Consider the following 16013-nt stretch of genomic DNA (forward strand, 5'->3'; position numbering starts at 1 on the left):
GAGATGTGGCCCTTCTCTGCTGCCTTTGAGGCACCTGAGTGGCACAAATGGAGCAGAGCAAGGCACAGAATTGGTTCTGGTGCCTTGAAAGGTGGAAAGTCACCTCTGGACTTTTAGATGTGGTCTTCTGGTGAAGGTGGAGGAATTGCACATCCCGTTCAGTCAAAGCCATAGCTGTAAAGCCAGTGGATACAAAGTGCCAAATAGTTGTAAGAGAACTTACAAGATCTTTTAAATAAATCAATATACTTATCCAGGACGCCTCTATGGGTGATACTGATTACCTTCAGTCAGAGAAGAACTTTTTCCTGAATAATTGGCAACAGCTGAAATCACCTTGGAACCATAGCGTAGAATTTGGTTTTATCAGCTGGAAGCTTGAACAGCTTAGGCAAATTGACAAAGTAAAATGGGCATCCAGAGCAGATCAGGTTCCATTAATCAATTTTTGGATGATCAGAAGGAGAGAAATAGTGCTTAACCTAGTGGCCTTACAGGTAATAAACAGAACTGCTCTGATTGCTTCATAATCTACCAATTTAAGGAGGGTCCAAACAATTCTAGTTTTGATACTGGTTTCTCATCTAAACCCTTGCACCAAATGAAATGTAATATAGCTTTGTAAAGCCTAATTTTAGTGCTATGGGGCTGGGAAGAATCAGATTTGTTGTTCACGATCAGCACAGGGGCAGGATCGTTTCCTTTGTCCATGGCTCAGCACTGGGGGGAAAGGAGCAAAACGCTACTGGGAACGAATTCTGTAAGTAGTTAAAGACCGATCATGTGCAACATTTAATATAGGCTCAGCAAAGCATTAGAAAATGCATTATCGGGATAATCTTGCAGGCTTTCTAGACAAGTCTGAAGCAAGACTTGAACAAAAAATTCAAGATTTTTGACTCTCTAGTGACTAAAATGGAAAGTACAATGGAAACAGCGAAGGAAAGGACAAACTGAGTATAGAGTCCAGATATTTCCAAAACAAAGTAGATACTACCTAAGCTGTTTCTGGTCTGTGGGTCAAAGAGACTGCTTCTCTTATCTCTGCTTGAGACAATAGAAAACGGAGGATTTGGAGGATACAAGAGTGCACTAAGGTTACAGATTCCTCTCTTGGGACACAGATTTATTAGACACTTTGATAAAACGGAAATGAATGTTGGCACTTCATTACAAATTAGTAAAAACTGTTGAAGCTATTGTAATATGTTATATTGCAAGATTTCACGTAATCAGCCACCATCTTGCTCTGAAATTTCTGGAAAAAATTATGAACGGTTATAAGCACTCTTCATACATGCTAGTGGTGAAAGTCACCTCACTGCAGAGATGCCTTGCACAAAAACATCAACACTGGGGTTAATTTAACCCTAAATTAGCAACCATCCTTTAAGTCCCTCCAGTGCCTTCATAGCTGATCATTGCCTACCTATTTCAATTTTAATCCTCTTCAGGAAGGGACTGCATCTTCCTTCATTTATTATATAGCACAGACCTTCGCATATTATCAGTGCTTAACAAATAAATAATAATACTATTTATCACTGTTAAGTTTATTTTTAAACACTTCCTCCAAACAAAACAACCCCCCGCAACCCTATCAAAAGTATTATCCTTCACTACATGCCAAATCTCAAATTAATTTTCAACTCCTATTCAGGATTAAGTATTATTCCAATCAAACGCTGAATTAAATATTACCATAGCCAGGGTAAAATGAAAGTTCATGTAAGGTTTCACTTGTTGACCTTGATTCTGCAACTGAATCTACAACGGCAAGATAAGTGGCAGCTGCTATTGATTTATTCTTGCTGCTTTACAAAGTGCAGCCACTTTCTACTTCTCTCACCTTTTCCAAGACTTTTAGAGAGGAAACTGTTTGACTGAACATGAGGTGACAGTAGGCTGAACATAACTGTAGTAATACCATACTAATGTCCCTGGCAAGAGAAAGCAAGAGTTTAGCCACGAACAAGTATTTCAGACACACTGCCATGTCCTCCTCAGTTTTGTTCAGTAAGTACAAAGAAAAAGGAGGATGCCATACTAGTTTTGTCTTTGTACTAATGCGTTTTTTATGAAAATACAGCTTTAGGCAGTTTAGCATAAAAAATACACTATCAAATTCCTCACCATAAGAATGGCCATACTGGGTCAGACCAAAGGTCCATCCAGCCCAGTATTCTGTCTACCGACAGTGGCCAATGCCAGGTGCCCCAGAGGGAGTGAACCTAACAGGTAATGATCTAGTGATCTCTCTCCTGCCATCCAACTCCACCCTCTGATGAACAGAGGCTAGGGACACCATTCCTTACCCATCCTGGCTAATAGCCATTAATGGACTTTACCTCCATGAATTTATCCAGTTCTCTTTTAAACCCTGTTATAGTCCTAGCCTTCACAACCTCCTCAGGCAAGGAGTTCCACAGGTTGACTGTGCGCTGAGTGAAGAAGAACTTCCTTTTATTTGTTTTAAACCTACGACCCATTAATTTCATTTGGTGGCCCTTAGTTCTTATATTATGGGAACATAACTTTTCCTTATTCGCTTTCTCCACACCACTGATGATTTTATATACCTCTATCATATCCCCTCTTAGTCTCCTCTTTTCCAAGCTGAAAAGTCCTAGCCTCTTTAATCTCTCCTCATATGGGACCCGTTCCAAACCCGAATCATTTTAGTTGCCCTCTTCTGAACCTTTTCTAATGCCATATATATCTTTCGTGAGATGAGGGGACCACATCTGTACGCAGGATTCAAGATGTGGGCGTACCATGATTTTATATAAGGGCAATAAGATATTCTCCATCTTATTCTCTATCCCTTTTTTAATGATTCCTAACATCCCATTTGCTTTTTTGACCACCACCGCACAGTGTGTGGACGTCTTCAGAGAACTATCCACAATGACTCCAAGATCTTTCTCCTGATTAGTTGTAGTTAAATTAACCCACATCATAATCTATGTATAGTTGGGGTTATTTTTTTCCAATGTGCATTGCTTTACATTTATGCACATGAAATTTCATTTGCCATTTTGTTGCCCAATCACTTAGTTTTGTGAGATCTTTCTGAAGTTCTTCACAGTCTGCTTTGCTCTTAACTATCTTGAGCAGTTTAGTATCATCTGCAAACTTTGCCACCTTGCTGTTTACCCCTTTCTCCAGATCATTTATGAATAAGTTGAATAGGATCGGTCCTAGGACTGACCCTTGGGGAACACCACTAGTTACCCCTCTCCATTCTGAAAATTTACCATTTATTCCTACCCTGTGTTCCCTGTCTTTTAACCAGTTCTCAATCCATGAAAGGATCTTCCCTCTTATCCCATGACAACTTAATTTACGTAAGAGCCTTTGGTGAGCCATCCATGGCCTAGCCCTCCATGACTTTAGCTATAATACCCGAAGCTCTGATCTTGTTCAATCTCAAGCCCCAGGCCTGCATCAGGACCTACTAAGCAGGGACCCCAGAGCCCATGTTGAGACCGGCTCACTTGCAGGGGGCAGCACACAGATGCAAGGGTTTGCTCTAGCAGATCCCAGTGCAGGACTGGGGTTGACATATGGTTTGCTTTGCTTAATGCTTGGGTGGAATACCTCCAAAAACCACTTTGGGCTTCCAGAGAAAGTGAGGTTTGTGATTCACCAGGCAGCATGCTTCCCTGTGAATCAGTACTGAGTCAAAGCAGAGTGGTTGTTTTTTGTGGGGGTTTTTGCTTGTTTGTTTTTTTACATTTCCAAACCTTTCCCCACTTCTGGGAAACACAGCAAGGCCAGACAATGCCTTGCCACACATAAACTTGTGGAGGGAAATGTTGCACATACCACATAAAAATTTGTGGCTGAATACTCAGGCTACATCTATGCTGCAAGTAGGGGTGTAATCTTCAGCTCATGTAGACACACCCATGCTATCTTTAATCTAGGTAGTTCACTAAAAATAGCAATGAGAACACTGCAGCACAGTCTACATCATGCCTACCAATGCCTGTATCTACCCGGGGGACCAGGTGGGATTATACAGCCTGCACTGAAGTTTGTGGCACCAGGGCATCACTGTTATTTGTAGTTAACTGGCTAGATTAAAGATAGTGCAGGTACATCTACAAAAGCTACACATTAAACCTCCGGATGCAATATAGACAGAGCTTTAAGTTGTTAACCAACTGCATATTTCTATCAATATTGAGTGAGCTCAGTATATCAGCTCCAAAAAACAAAAGATTCTCTCTCCAGGAAGTTAAAGGAAGAGCTCTGTCAGCACAGAGAACTGAAATGACCAAAGTCTGATATATTCCACTCAGTAGAGCACACACATATCTCTGTATACATACACACACACAGCCATAAAGAACTGCACAGCAACGAAAATGTGCAAGAACAGACCCATTACACAGCCCAGGTTATAAGATTTCATTATATGCATATACTATGTTATTTGTGATAAGACAAATTGTACATGATTGGTGGGAGGGATAAAAGGTTTTAGCTGCCATTTCCGGAAGCTAAATCCACTTGTAAAGGCAAGTTAGAAAGTTAAGAGGACAAAATACATGCTTTTTACAATATACTTGCAAAACACTTAGTAAATTTGTAATAGCCTATGTCGAAGGAGCCTTAAGATAAGTCTTGAGTTCCAGGAATTAATGGGACAATTGGGCAGTGGAACAATTTGGCTTATGAGGTATTCAAAAGACACAGAGATGATCCAGACAAAGTTAGAGTATTTCTTGCATCTAGAAGGAATAATACAGCATCTTTCTCACAAGGAATAAAGGTAAGAAGATGGATTAAAATGATGCAGGCAAGTTTCTTTCAACCTTGTCACCTAGGTTTCCCCAACGGGAAGACAGATCCTAGGGGTGTGACACAGCATTAGATAATACAACAAGCAAAGGAAAAGCAATGGTAACCACTGAGTTTTTTGGATTTATATTATTGTGTAATTCATAGCAGTTCCACTTTTTTTTCCAGATTGCAGGAAGCCTCTCCCATGGTGCGTCTCACCTTCTCATCTAACGACACTATATATTTCCTAGACTGTTGCATTCACAAGTGCTCAGGTTACCTTAACTATTCCCAACACATCTTCCCATCTCCTTTTACCTTCTGTCGCTGCTGAATATTGCTCATGGTGTCTGGCTGAAACTCCAACTTGTCTGTTCGGCAGAGCTTCCAGTATAAAATAATAATGATAAGCAGCACCACAGCCACTGGGACTGCCACACCAACAATAATCCACAGATTGTTATTCTGAGACTCAGACGATGACTCTTTCACTTTATCCACAGCTGCAGAGTTAGAAGGGGGTAGTGGGGAGACAAGAATTTTATACAGTTATATATTTTTTTTTAATCTGTTGACACTTTAGGGGATATTCATTTCTACACTCTCATAATTGTTAGTAAAGAGCTACATTTATAGGAAACAGACTGCCGTATAGGCAAGGTGATAAATGTATTACTTAATGTACATCTTGGCCAGGAAACACAAGTGTGGAGCAAATGATCAATTGTCTTAAAGCCTACTTTCAATTCTGGAGACCTGTGCTTAAGTTGCAAGTGAAAATGGGTTTCCATCACAGCCTTTGACATGATTAGTCCTCTCTGTTCAGGAGGAGCCATAAATTGAGTTGACATGTAACAGTGTGGGAGAACTTTTAGCATTCTTGCCTGTACCCTGACTTTGTAAAAGGGACACAGTCAATTTGAAATCCAGTCACCTACAAAAAACAGGTTAAACAGTATTTTCACGTACAGTATTACACCTAGCCCTGAGTTCTGCAATCATATTTTCCCAATTTATTTACTAAATGTTTTTCTTTCCCGTTATTATGTGCAAATCCCTACTAACAAAGGAGGAAACTAATTATACAAGGGGACACAAGGAAACTACTATGCACAAAGTAAACAAACTGGAAATAGAGAAAATTAATTCTAGTCAATTTCATTTACAGTAATTATAGATGCTACTTGAAACAATAGCAGGTAAAACATTTTCAGTCAGAACTGTAATTTTTAAAGGGGCACTTTCAAACTAAAATTAGTATTTCTGTGTGAATTTATTTTTGTGTATTATTCTTACAAGTAACTCCAGCTGGTACAACTGGAAGAGATTAGAGGAAAATAATTATCAGATTTTTTCCCTTTTGTTTACTTTGCACATTTGATACCACTTGGAGTATAGTCGGTTTCACTGTTTCTATCAATATATTAAGTTTTCCTTTGGTTTCTGTGGGCTTTTGACAGCAACAGGAGAGACAAACACATAAAAATAACATATATGCTTTTTATTTGTGATTTATGATCTTCAAACTTTTTAAAATTAATTATTTGGAAATGAAATTTCATTTAAAATGATAAAATAAAAGAGAACAAACTTAAAAACACACTTGGGTGTACACAGCCATTAGCATCTTCCCTGTAGCAGGAAAACACCATAGCAGCCCAACACCGTCGCATTTAACTTCAGAAAGGGGGACTACACAAAAATGAGGAAGTTAGTGAAGCATAAATTAAAAGGTACAGTGTCAAAAGTGAAATCCCTGCAAGCTGCATAGAAACTTTTTAAAGACACCATAATAGAGGCTCAACTTAAATGTATACCCCAAATTAGAAAACATAGTAAGAGAATCAAAAAAATGCCCCCATGGCTAAAAAACAAAGTAAAAGAAGCAGTGAGAGACAAAAAGGCATGCTTTAAAAAGTGGAAGTTAAATGCTAGTGAGGAAAATAGAAAGGAGCATAAAAGGCCAAAAAAGAATTTGAAGAACAGCCTAGCCAAAGAATCAAAAAGTAACAGCAATTTTTTTTTAAGTACATCAGAAGCAGGAAGCCTGCTAAACAACCAGTGGGGCCACTGGATGACTGAGATGCTAAAGGACTCACTCAGGACGATAAGGCCATTGCAGAGGAACTACATTAATTCTTTGCATCGGTCTTCACTGTTGAGGATGTGAGGGAGTTTCCCAAACCTAAGCCATTCTTTTTAGGTGACAAATCTGAGGAACTGTCCCAGACTGAGGTGACATTAGAGCAAGTTTTGGAACAAACTGATACACAGTAATAAGTCACCAGGACCAGATGGTATTCATCCAAGAGTTCTGAAGGAACTCAAATGTGAAATTCCAGAACTACTAACTGTAGTTTGTAACCGATCATTTAAAACTGCTTCTGTACCAAATGACTGGACGATAGCTAATGTGACACCAATTTTTAAAAAGGGCTCCAGAATCCTGGCAATTATAGGCCAGTAAACCTGACTTCAGTACTGGGCAAACTGGTTGGAACTATAGTAAAGAACAAATTTATTGGGGAAGAGTCAACATTTTTTTGTAAAGGAAAATCATGGCTCGCCAATCTACTAGAATTCTTCGAGGGGGGCAACAAGCATGCAGACAAGGGGGATCCAGTAGATTTAGTGTACTCAGACTTTCAGAAAGCCTTTGACAAGGTCCCTCACCAAAGGCTCTTAAGCAAAGTAAGCTGCCATGGGATAAGAGGAAAGATCCTCTCATGGATTGGTAACTGGTTAAAAGATAGGAAACAAAGGGTAGGAATAAATGGTCAGTTTTCAGACTGGAGAGGGGTAAATAATGGTGTTCCCCAGTGGTTTGTACAGGGCCCAGTCCTATTCAACATATTCATAAATGATCTGGAGAAAGAGGTAAACAGAGAGGTGGGCAAATTTGCAGATGATACAAAACTACTCAAGATAGTTAAATCCCAAGCAGACTGAGAAGAGCTACAAAAGGATCTCACAAAACTGGCTGACTGGGCAAGAAAAATGGCAGATTAAATACAATGTTGATAAATGCAAAGTAATGCACATTGGAAAACATAATCCCAACTATACATATAAAATGATGGGGTCTAAATTAGCAGTTACCACTCAAGGAAGAGATCTTGGAGTCATTGCGGATAGTTCTTTAAAAACATCCACTCAATGCACAGCAGCAGTCAAAAAAGTGAACCGAATGTTGGGAATAATTAAGAAAAGGATAGATAATAGGATAGAACATATCATATTGCCTCTACATAAATCCATGGTACGCCCACATCTTGAATACTGCGTGCAGATGTGGTTGCCTCATCTCAAAAAACATATATTAGAATTGGAAAAAGTTCAGAAAATGGCAACAAAAATGATGAGGGGTGTGGAACGGCTTCCATATGAGGAGAGATTAATAAAACTGGGACTTTTCAGCTTGTAAAAGAGAGTACTAAGAGGGAGGGATATGATAGAGGTCTATAAAATCATGACCGATGTGGAGAAAGTAAATAAGGAAGTGTTATTTACTCCGTCTCATAACACAAGAACTTGGGGTCATCAAATGAAATGAATAGGCAGCAGGTTTAAAAGAAACAAAAGAAAGTATTTTTTCGCATAACGCACAGTCAGTCAATCTGTAGAACTCCTTGCCAGAGGATGTTGTGAAGGCCAAGACTATAACAGGGTTAAAAAAAGAACTAGATAAGTTCACGGAGGATAGGTCCATCAGTGGTTATTAGCCAGGATGGACAGGGATGGTATCCCTAGTCTCTTTGCCAGAAACTGGGAATGGGTGACAGGGAATGGATCACTTGATGATTACCTGTTCTCTTCATTCCCTCTGGGGCACCTGGCATTGGCCACTGTCAGAAGACAGGATACGGGGCTAGATGGACCTTTGGTTTGACCCCGTATGGCCGTTCTTATGTTCTTAAATAACATCCCAATACTGGTTTATCCTTACAACTTCGTGAATATTTCCCAAACAAATATTACACTTCATTAGTAAATATAGAGCATAAGCTTAAAAGGTAACTGAGCTACCTAAACTACTAAACTAGAGGGAAAATAATATTTTAAAATCATGCGTGAACCAATCATTAATATTTTCATAATAACTACCTCACTGGGCATATACATTTTTTCCATAAAAATCTTTCTGCAAGTGACTTTGTAGATCAGACCTATGCTGTATTATATCTGACTATTCTAGCTACTGCTACCAAAGCAAAAAGACTTTGTGCTTTCGTGTCACTCACTTCTCATCTACATACAGCAAAGTCTTGTGTTCCAGTAGGAGTACTCAGGGCAAACAACCTAACTAGTTTTAAATGGAGTTTGCTAAATTTATGAACTGGATTATGAGACGTGATTGCCTGAGATAGGAGGTGACTGGACTGAATGATCCAGGAGACCTCTTCCAGTCCTGTGTCCTATGTTTCTATGTGTTGCCTACACTGAAAAAAAAAATGAAGTTAATTATGGATTTAAATCTAGTCAGAGATATTATATTGTTTATATTACAAATGTTATAGATTTTAAACCTTCCTCCCTCACCAGGGTGCACAGTTTAGAGTAATTCTTATATGGCACCTTAGCTTCATTTGGCTGTAAATATTTTCCATTTCACATTCCCGCCTCACAACTCTCATTGAGTTGGCATGCTAGGGATCTCCTATACTAATGTTCATGCACATCTAGTTAATGAAATCTTATTAACAGGTAATGACAAGATCAAACTACAGACACATCACTAATAGATCAGTAAATAAAGATGAGATCTATGACATTCAATCAAGGAAAAGAAGCCACAAGTTGTGCCTCCCAGCTGTTATGATCCAAACAACCCCTTCCCCACAGTAACTGCATCTTTCACTCACAAGGAAAAAGTGTCTTTCTTTTTTTGCTTTTTTGGGGGGTAGGGAGTTATAAAAAGAGTAATATTTAAATTGTGTAGGCTTGCATATTTCACATAGATGGAATATTCCATCCCACAAGTATACTTTTTCCCCATTACCCTAGATTTTTTGTAAATTCACGGGTGAGAGCCTCACCCCTGCTCCAGCTCCTTCATGGTGCTTAAAGGGGCTGGAGCAGCACAAAGAGCCTCAAAAGTCCCGTTTCTGGCTGGCGGACACAGAACAGGCATCGCACAGACAGTTCTAATGCATTACAGACATGATATAATACGTATTACAGTTTGCTTTGTCTCCAGATTTCCATAACTAGGGTCATGTTTCTCCTTTCTTTTCAGTGGTACAGCGATGCAGAGTTGGTGGGACTTACGTTGTGCAACTGCGCCTTGAATGCGGTATCCAAGAATGATAGCGGCTCTCTGGATGTCAACTCTGTTAATCAGATCTGAAGACTTTACAGCGCTGAGCCTCTCTCCAGTTTGATCTTCCACAAAATAGATCAGTTCTACAGGGTTATCAGCACCCACTAGCCGTGACACGTTGACAATCTGAAGAGATACAGGAGTGTTTTAAACTTCAAATAAAAAATTTTTTTCCTCCAAGGTTCTCCCATATTTCATCTTTTAACCCTTTCCTCACACACTTCTATGCTTATGGGTTTGCACTCAAAAAGAAAGGCAATGAGAACAGCTTTACTTAGAGAGAATCAGTGCTTCTCTTTGAACTGCCACTGTCACTAACCCCTGATGACGCAAGAGCAAAAGGCCCCAAATTAGATCACGGTGAGAAAACATGTTGCTGCTAAGGTGAAATCTTAATATCCATCAGACCAGGCACGCCAGAACACATGGTACCCCACTAAATGCTCACTGCGAAACCTGGAAATGGACAGTATCCAGAGAAACCCAGCAGAAAGACGTGTTGTGTAAACAACTCCAAGACTGTGAGAGTATTAAGAGACAATATAAGACCTAATTCTACACTACTTCTAAGCATGCAAATATCCCTGATTTTAGCAGCATTCTAGTTAATACTGAGGAAGCGAGGACATCAAAAACTGATTGTTAGGTGTTTATCATTAATCCATAATAATTTGCTCCCAAAGTAAAACTCAAGACATCACCTCATAAGTAATAATAATGGAATAATAATCACAATTCATTATTAAGAGAAAACTCCATCTATTCCAGTGGATGATTACATCAATGCAGTGTTAAATCAGTGCCCTTAATTACACAGGCCAACATTCAAGTGCTGCAGGAAAGGGAGAAATCTATAGACATGACTGCCTGGTGGCTGAGGAGGCAATTATTTACGGTGAACTAACCCTTTGCACAACACAACCGCTCAAGCACAAAGCTGAAGTTCTTGGCTTGAACAACTTTGGTATCGCTGTAACACAGATTTCTGGGTGTGGGATGGGAGTAGGAGTGACTTCTAGCGATTCAGATTTGTGCCAAATAAAGAAGTTAATTCCCAGCTAAATTTTACCATGCAGTTGGAAAGTGATGTCAGGAATTTGTAATACTCTAAGGGTTCGTGGGTTTGATTTCCCTTATGGTTTGATTTCACTTGCCCTTCCCAAAGCACCTATTTTGGCTTCACTTTATTGTTTTTGACTTCATTTACTTGACTTAGACCCAAACCGTGTTGATGTTACCCATATGCATAGGAAGGCTTTGTATTTGCTCCAAATAAATCATTTTGCTTGTCCATAACTAGAGCACCGAACCTTCCTACAAGAAGCCAAGAATTTACAAGACACACTAAGAAGCCAAAAAGAAAAGGAGTACTTGTGGCACCTTAGAGACTAACCAATTTATGTGAGCATAAGCTTTCGTGAGCTACAGCTCACTGCATCCGATGAAGTGAGCTGTAGCTCACGAAAGCTTATGCTCACATAAATTGGTTAGTCTCTAAGGTGCCACAAGTACTCCTTTTCTTTTTGCGAATACAGACTAACACGGCTGTTACTCTGAAACTAAGAAGCCATTCCTTCAGTGCAACTTTAATGCCATTAATCAAAAATATGTGTTCTCTGAGGCAGCCCTGTAGACACCTTCTCATGAATGAACATTTAAATTGTAGATGAGAACCCTCAATACTCTGTTCTTGTAAAATTAAATCTAATACATTTTAACCATCTTTAGATTAACCATTTATATGGTGCATTCAGTTTAAAAGTAGGTGAAATAAATGCTGGGAATGATTCTATGGAAGGCTGAACCAAGGTAATGCGATATGGAAAGAATCATAACAGTAGGGCAATGGTATTGTTCTCTCACAGAATTATCTTCTAATAAGGAATTCATTCCACTGATGATTTCGAGTCCCATTCCTCCAACCATTTGTGCACATGTTTAAAGTTAAGCACATGCATCAGTGTTTGCAGGATCAGGGCTTACGAAAGCAAAGCCAACTACTCTCCCCTCCCCAGTTTCCAACACTCAAATTGTTATTAGGGAGTGCAGTGCAATATTCCAGTTCACACCAGTTGTATTAGCTGTAACATTCCATCTCAGAACATCAAGTTTATGATGAAATCATTGACAGATCCTTTATCGTAACAGTGTTATTGGACTCTGATGCAATTATATCACGAATATACACTTTAGATTTCACACACTGACACACAAACAAGACAAATTTCTTTTCAGTACGAAGATTGGAAAAAGATGGGAGGATCTCACCCTCCCACTCTCCTTCAACCCTTCTGCCAGCTGAGGAGTTGTCTATAACTCAGTGGTTCTCAACCTATTTACCACTGTGGGCCGCATATGCAGTTCTCTATGTGTTACGTGGGCTGCAACCACACAATATAAAATGCCATTGCCCATGATATATAATACTGGAGGGGTGAGGAGGGGGATTAACCTGGAAAAAGAATGTATGGGGCGGGGTGGCTCTTTGATAATTCCAGCTGAAATAAATGTTCATGCAGTTGGTAGGGCAGCATTTAAAAGTGCACCCCTTTGTGACCCGGCTCCACTTTTAATTCTTTTTTACCAGGACTGTGACCCCTTGCGACTCTGCCTACTTTAAGCCTTGCCTGAGCTGGGCCAACGAAACAGCTCATGGTCAGCAGTATATCCTCCTCCGGGCCGCTGCGCTGCAGTCCAGGGGGCAGCGTGCCTGGCGTGTGGCACACAGCAGCTCTGTGCCCTGGGCGCCTCTCACCTGGAGCTCATCTGAGGTGGAAGCAGAGCAGGCTGCCCAGCTGCTGTCTCTGTGCATGGGTGAGCGGGCACTGACCTCCGGCTGGCGGTAATGACTATGGAGGGGGTACAGCTGGGAAACAGCAGGTTGCTCCAAGCCCAGCTCAGTGCAGTAGGAGTCCCATGTGGGGCTCAACACTAGGATGCTGTCCAGGCCAGAGAGGATCACTGCTGTGGAGGGCACTAGAGCCCTGTAGCAGAGATTGCACAGGAGGGGGAGAGGGCTCCTCCCCACCTGGCCTGTTGCGGCTGCCCAGTCGGGAACATGTCCCTCCACGGCTGCTCCCAGACAGTCAGCGGCAGGGGTAATCCCATCCACCAAGCCAAGGGACACCCCAGCTGGGAAGTCACCCACAGGACAAATTTCCACCCTGCACCAGCTGTTGCTTGCAAATAATGGTACAAAATTTTAATATGATGACTTACAGGGCAGCCTGCTGCTCTAGCTGTGAGCTCCGGGTCTGCCATGTCAGCAGGGGATGGGCAGGCAGGCCCTGTCTGCTGCAGGCAGCCCAGGGCGCACTGCAACCCGGAGCATGCTCATCCTCTTATGACTCTTCTTTGAACCCGCTCCAATTTATCAACACTGTCCTTGAACTCTGAACAACAGAACTGGACACGCTATTCCAGCAACAGTCGCACCAGTGCCAAGTACAGCATAAAATAAGCACTCTACTACTGAAGATTCCCCCGCTTATGCATTCCAGGATCACATTAGCTCTTTTGGCCACAGTGGCACACTGGCACAGCGGTTCTCAACCCATGGCCCACATGCAGCCCAATCAGCACAAAGCTGCAGCCTAGCTGAGCTGTGTGCTAAAGGCCCCGGGCGCCGGGCTCCCCGCTGCCCTGTGGGGTCTGGGCTGCCAGCGGCTGCCCGGACCCACCTGGCTGGCTGCAGGCTGCCACCGGGGTCTGGGCCGCCGCCTGATCCCACATGATGGGGTCCAGGGTCAGGGTCCCTGCCCAGCTCTCTGCTTCTGGCCCCACTCTGTGGAGGGGGCTCTGGGCAGAGGGCGCTGGGTATAGGGGTTTGTGGGGGGAGGTGGCACTGTGGTTCTCAACCTGTGGCCCATGTAACACTTTGTGGGCTGCATATGTGGCCCACAATGATAAATAGGTTGAGAACCACTGCACTAGGAGCTCATGTTCAGCTAGATTATCCACCATAACCCCAAATCTTCCCAGGATAGAGATGCCCATCCCTAAGTATGGCCTACATTCTTTGTTCCCAGATGTATACACTTAAATTTAGCCATAAACACATATTGGTGCTTATGCCCAGTTTAGAAAGTAATCTAGTTTGCTCTGAATCAGCGACCCATCCTCTTCATTATATACCATACCCTCAATTTTTGGGTCATCCACACACTTTATCAAGTCAACATCTGTAAAATGGGGTAATTAACACCCACTTTTGCAAAACTCTGGATTTCTCTACACTTACATAGCAGTTTACATCTAAAGTATTATTTTAGATATATTTCATAGTACAAGGCATAGACCACAGTGTGTATTATATATATATATATATAAAGTTTATGTGTAGTAGGTCTCATACTATTTTACCAGTGAGGTCTTCTGTACAATTTCAAATTATTTTTGTTTTATAATTTGTAAAGTGCTTTAAGGTGCTAAAGACAGCACAAATGCATAGAAATCCAGTTTTCCCATCAAATGGAGATGCCTTCCATGTGTTAAGAAGCAAGAGCCAGTATTTTATATCTGTGCTTTGAGGGTGGAGGAGAAGGGAGAGGAAGCATATGAAAAAAGCAAGAATTTTGATCATTAAAAAACAAAACCAAAAAAACCCCTCGTCAGTGCAATTCACTCCGTTTCTGCATAAATCACATCTTTTCTGTTAATATTAGACATGTGCTTTAACCTCTACAGACTAAAAGCTTAACTATGTTGCAGTGTCAGTAAAAATTAATTTAAAAAAATGTTTCCAAAGGAGTACCATAGGTCAGTGAATAGTGTTGCCTTGGTAACCAATTCCAGTCCATAAATTACAGTAGGAAAATCTACGTAGTGGAGCAACTCAGAAAGCATTTGCACTGTGTCAGTAAGCCAAAAGATCCTATAATCAGTTGCCAATTTGTTAGTAAACAGCAGGATTACTTCTTTTTGAGAAATATGTACATCCCACAGGAAAAAAGAACAAAAAGAGATTCTGCTCTATCAAAAATAGGATTTAAACATCAATGCAATTAAGTCAAGCTGTGCCAGGGTCTGGATTACTTAGCAGACATTACAGCATGAACCATATGTTCAATGAGCAACACACACACACACACACACACACACAAACACACACACACACACACACAAAGTCTACCTTAGGTTTGAGTAAGATGTTGCATAAACCTGCAAAACCAGGAAACACACTGGTGGAGCTTTAATGATGGCAGCTGTGTCCTTATGCAATCTTGCTGGGTCTACATGTTGCAGTATTTGTGACTAATATCAAGGATTCATCCAATTTGGCATTTAGGCTCTGATTCTGTAATTGTCATGTTGGGAGGGACTAGTAACTAAATCTGCATGAGGCGCCAGCTACAAGGTCTGTTCCTGTAGCAGCTATCCCAGCCAGCAAACCACCTCTATTTTGCTAGCTGGAAATCTGGTTTGCCACAACAAAACGGGTTTGTCCAACAGTCATAGGCAGAGGGGAGCCTGAGGACTTAATCTCTATCTGAGGACATTACTGGAAGCCTAAGGTACATGGAAACACTACAGTTCCCTTCAGAAATCCACCCCAAACACCACTGCCAGGAACACCCTCATGTGCTGGATGGGTCCCTCAAGCTCTCTCCTGCCAGTACAGGTCTGGTGAACTACCTCTGGTTCATCAAACCAGGCCTTGTCTACACTAGGGGGGTAATTTGACAGAAGTTATGCAACTCCAGCTTTGTGAATAATGTAGCTGGAGACAAGGTAGCTTAGGTCGACTTACTGCAGGGTCTACACTGTGCTGCATCGACAGGAGATGCTCTCCCGTCGACTTACCTTACACTTCTCATTCTGGCGGAGTACCGGAGTCGATAGGAGAGCGATCTGTGGTCGATTTAGCGGATCTTCACTAGACTGGCTAAATCGACCTCTGGCG

General features: G+C 41.3%; 1 protein-coding gene across 5 annotated transcripts in view; it reads right to left on the reverse strand.

Moving 5' to 3' along the window:
- Positions 1-16013, reverse strand: part of KIAA1549 (KIAA1549 ortholog) — a 204651-nt gene that overhangs the window by 46819 nt on the left and 141819 nt on the right. For all 5 annotated transcript variants that reach the window (XM_074940410.1, XM_074940403.1, XM_074940388.1 and 2 more), the window contains exons 9-10: positions 10060-10237; positions 5110-5294 (exon numbers count right to left, since the gene is read on the reverse strand). In XM_074940410.1, the coding sequence (XP_074796511.1) occupies positions 5110-5294; positions 10060-10237 (363 nt within the window). The remainder of the gene's footprint in view (positions 1-5109; positions 5295-10059; positions 10238-16013) is intronic.

The sequence above is a fragment of the Natator depressus genome, chromosome 1 (genome assembly GCF_965152275.1).
Source record: "Natator depressus isolate rNatDep1 chromosome 1, rNatDep2.hap1, whole genome shotgun sequence".
Taxonomy (NCBI): Eukaryota; Metazoa; Chordata; order Testudines; family Cheloniidae; genus Natator; species Natator depressus.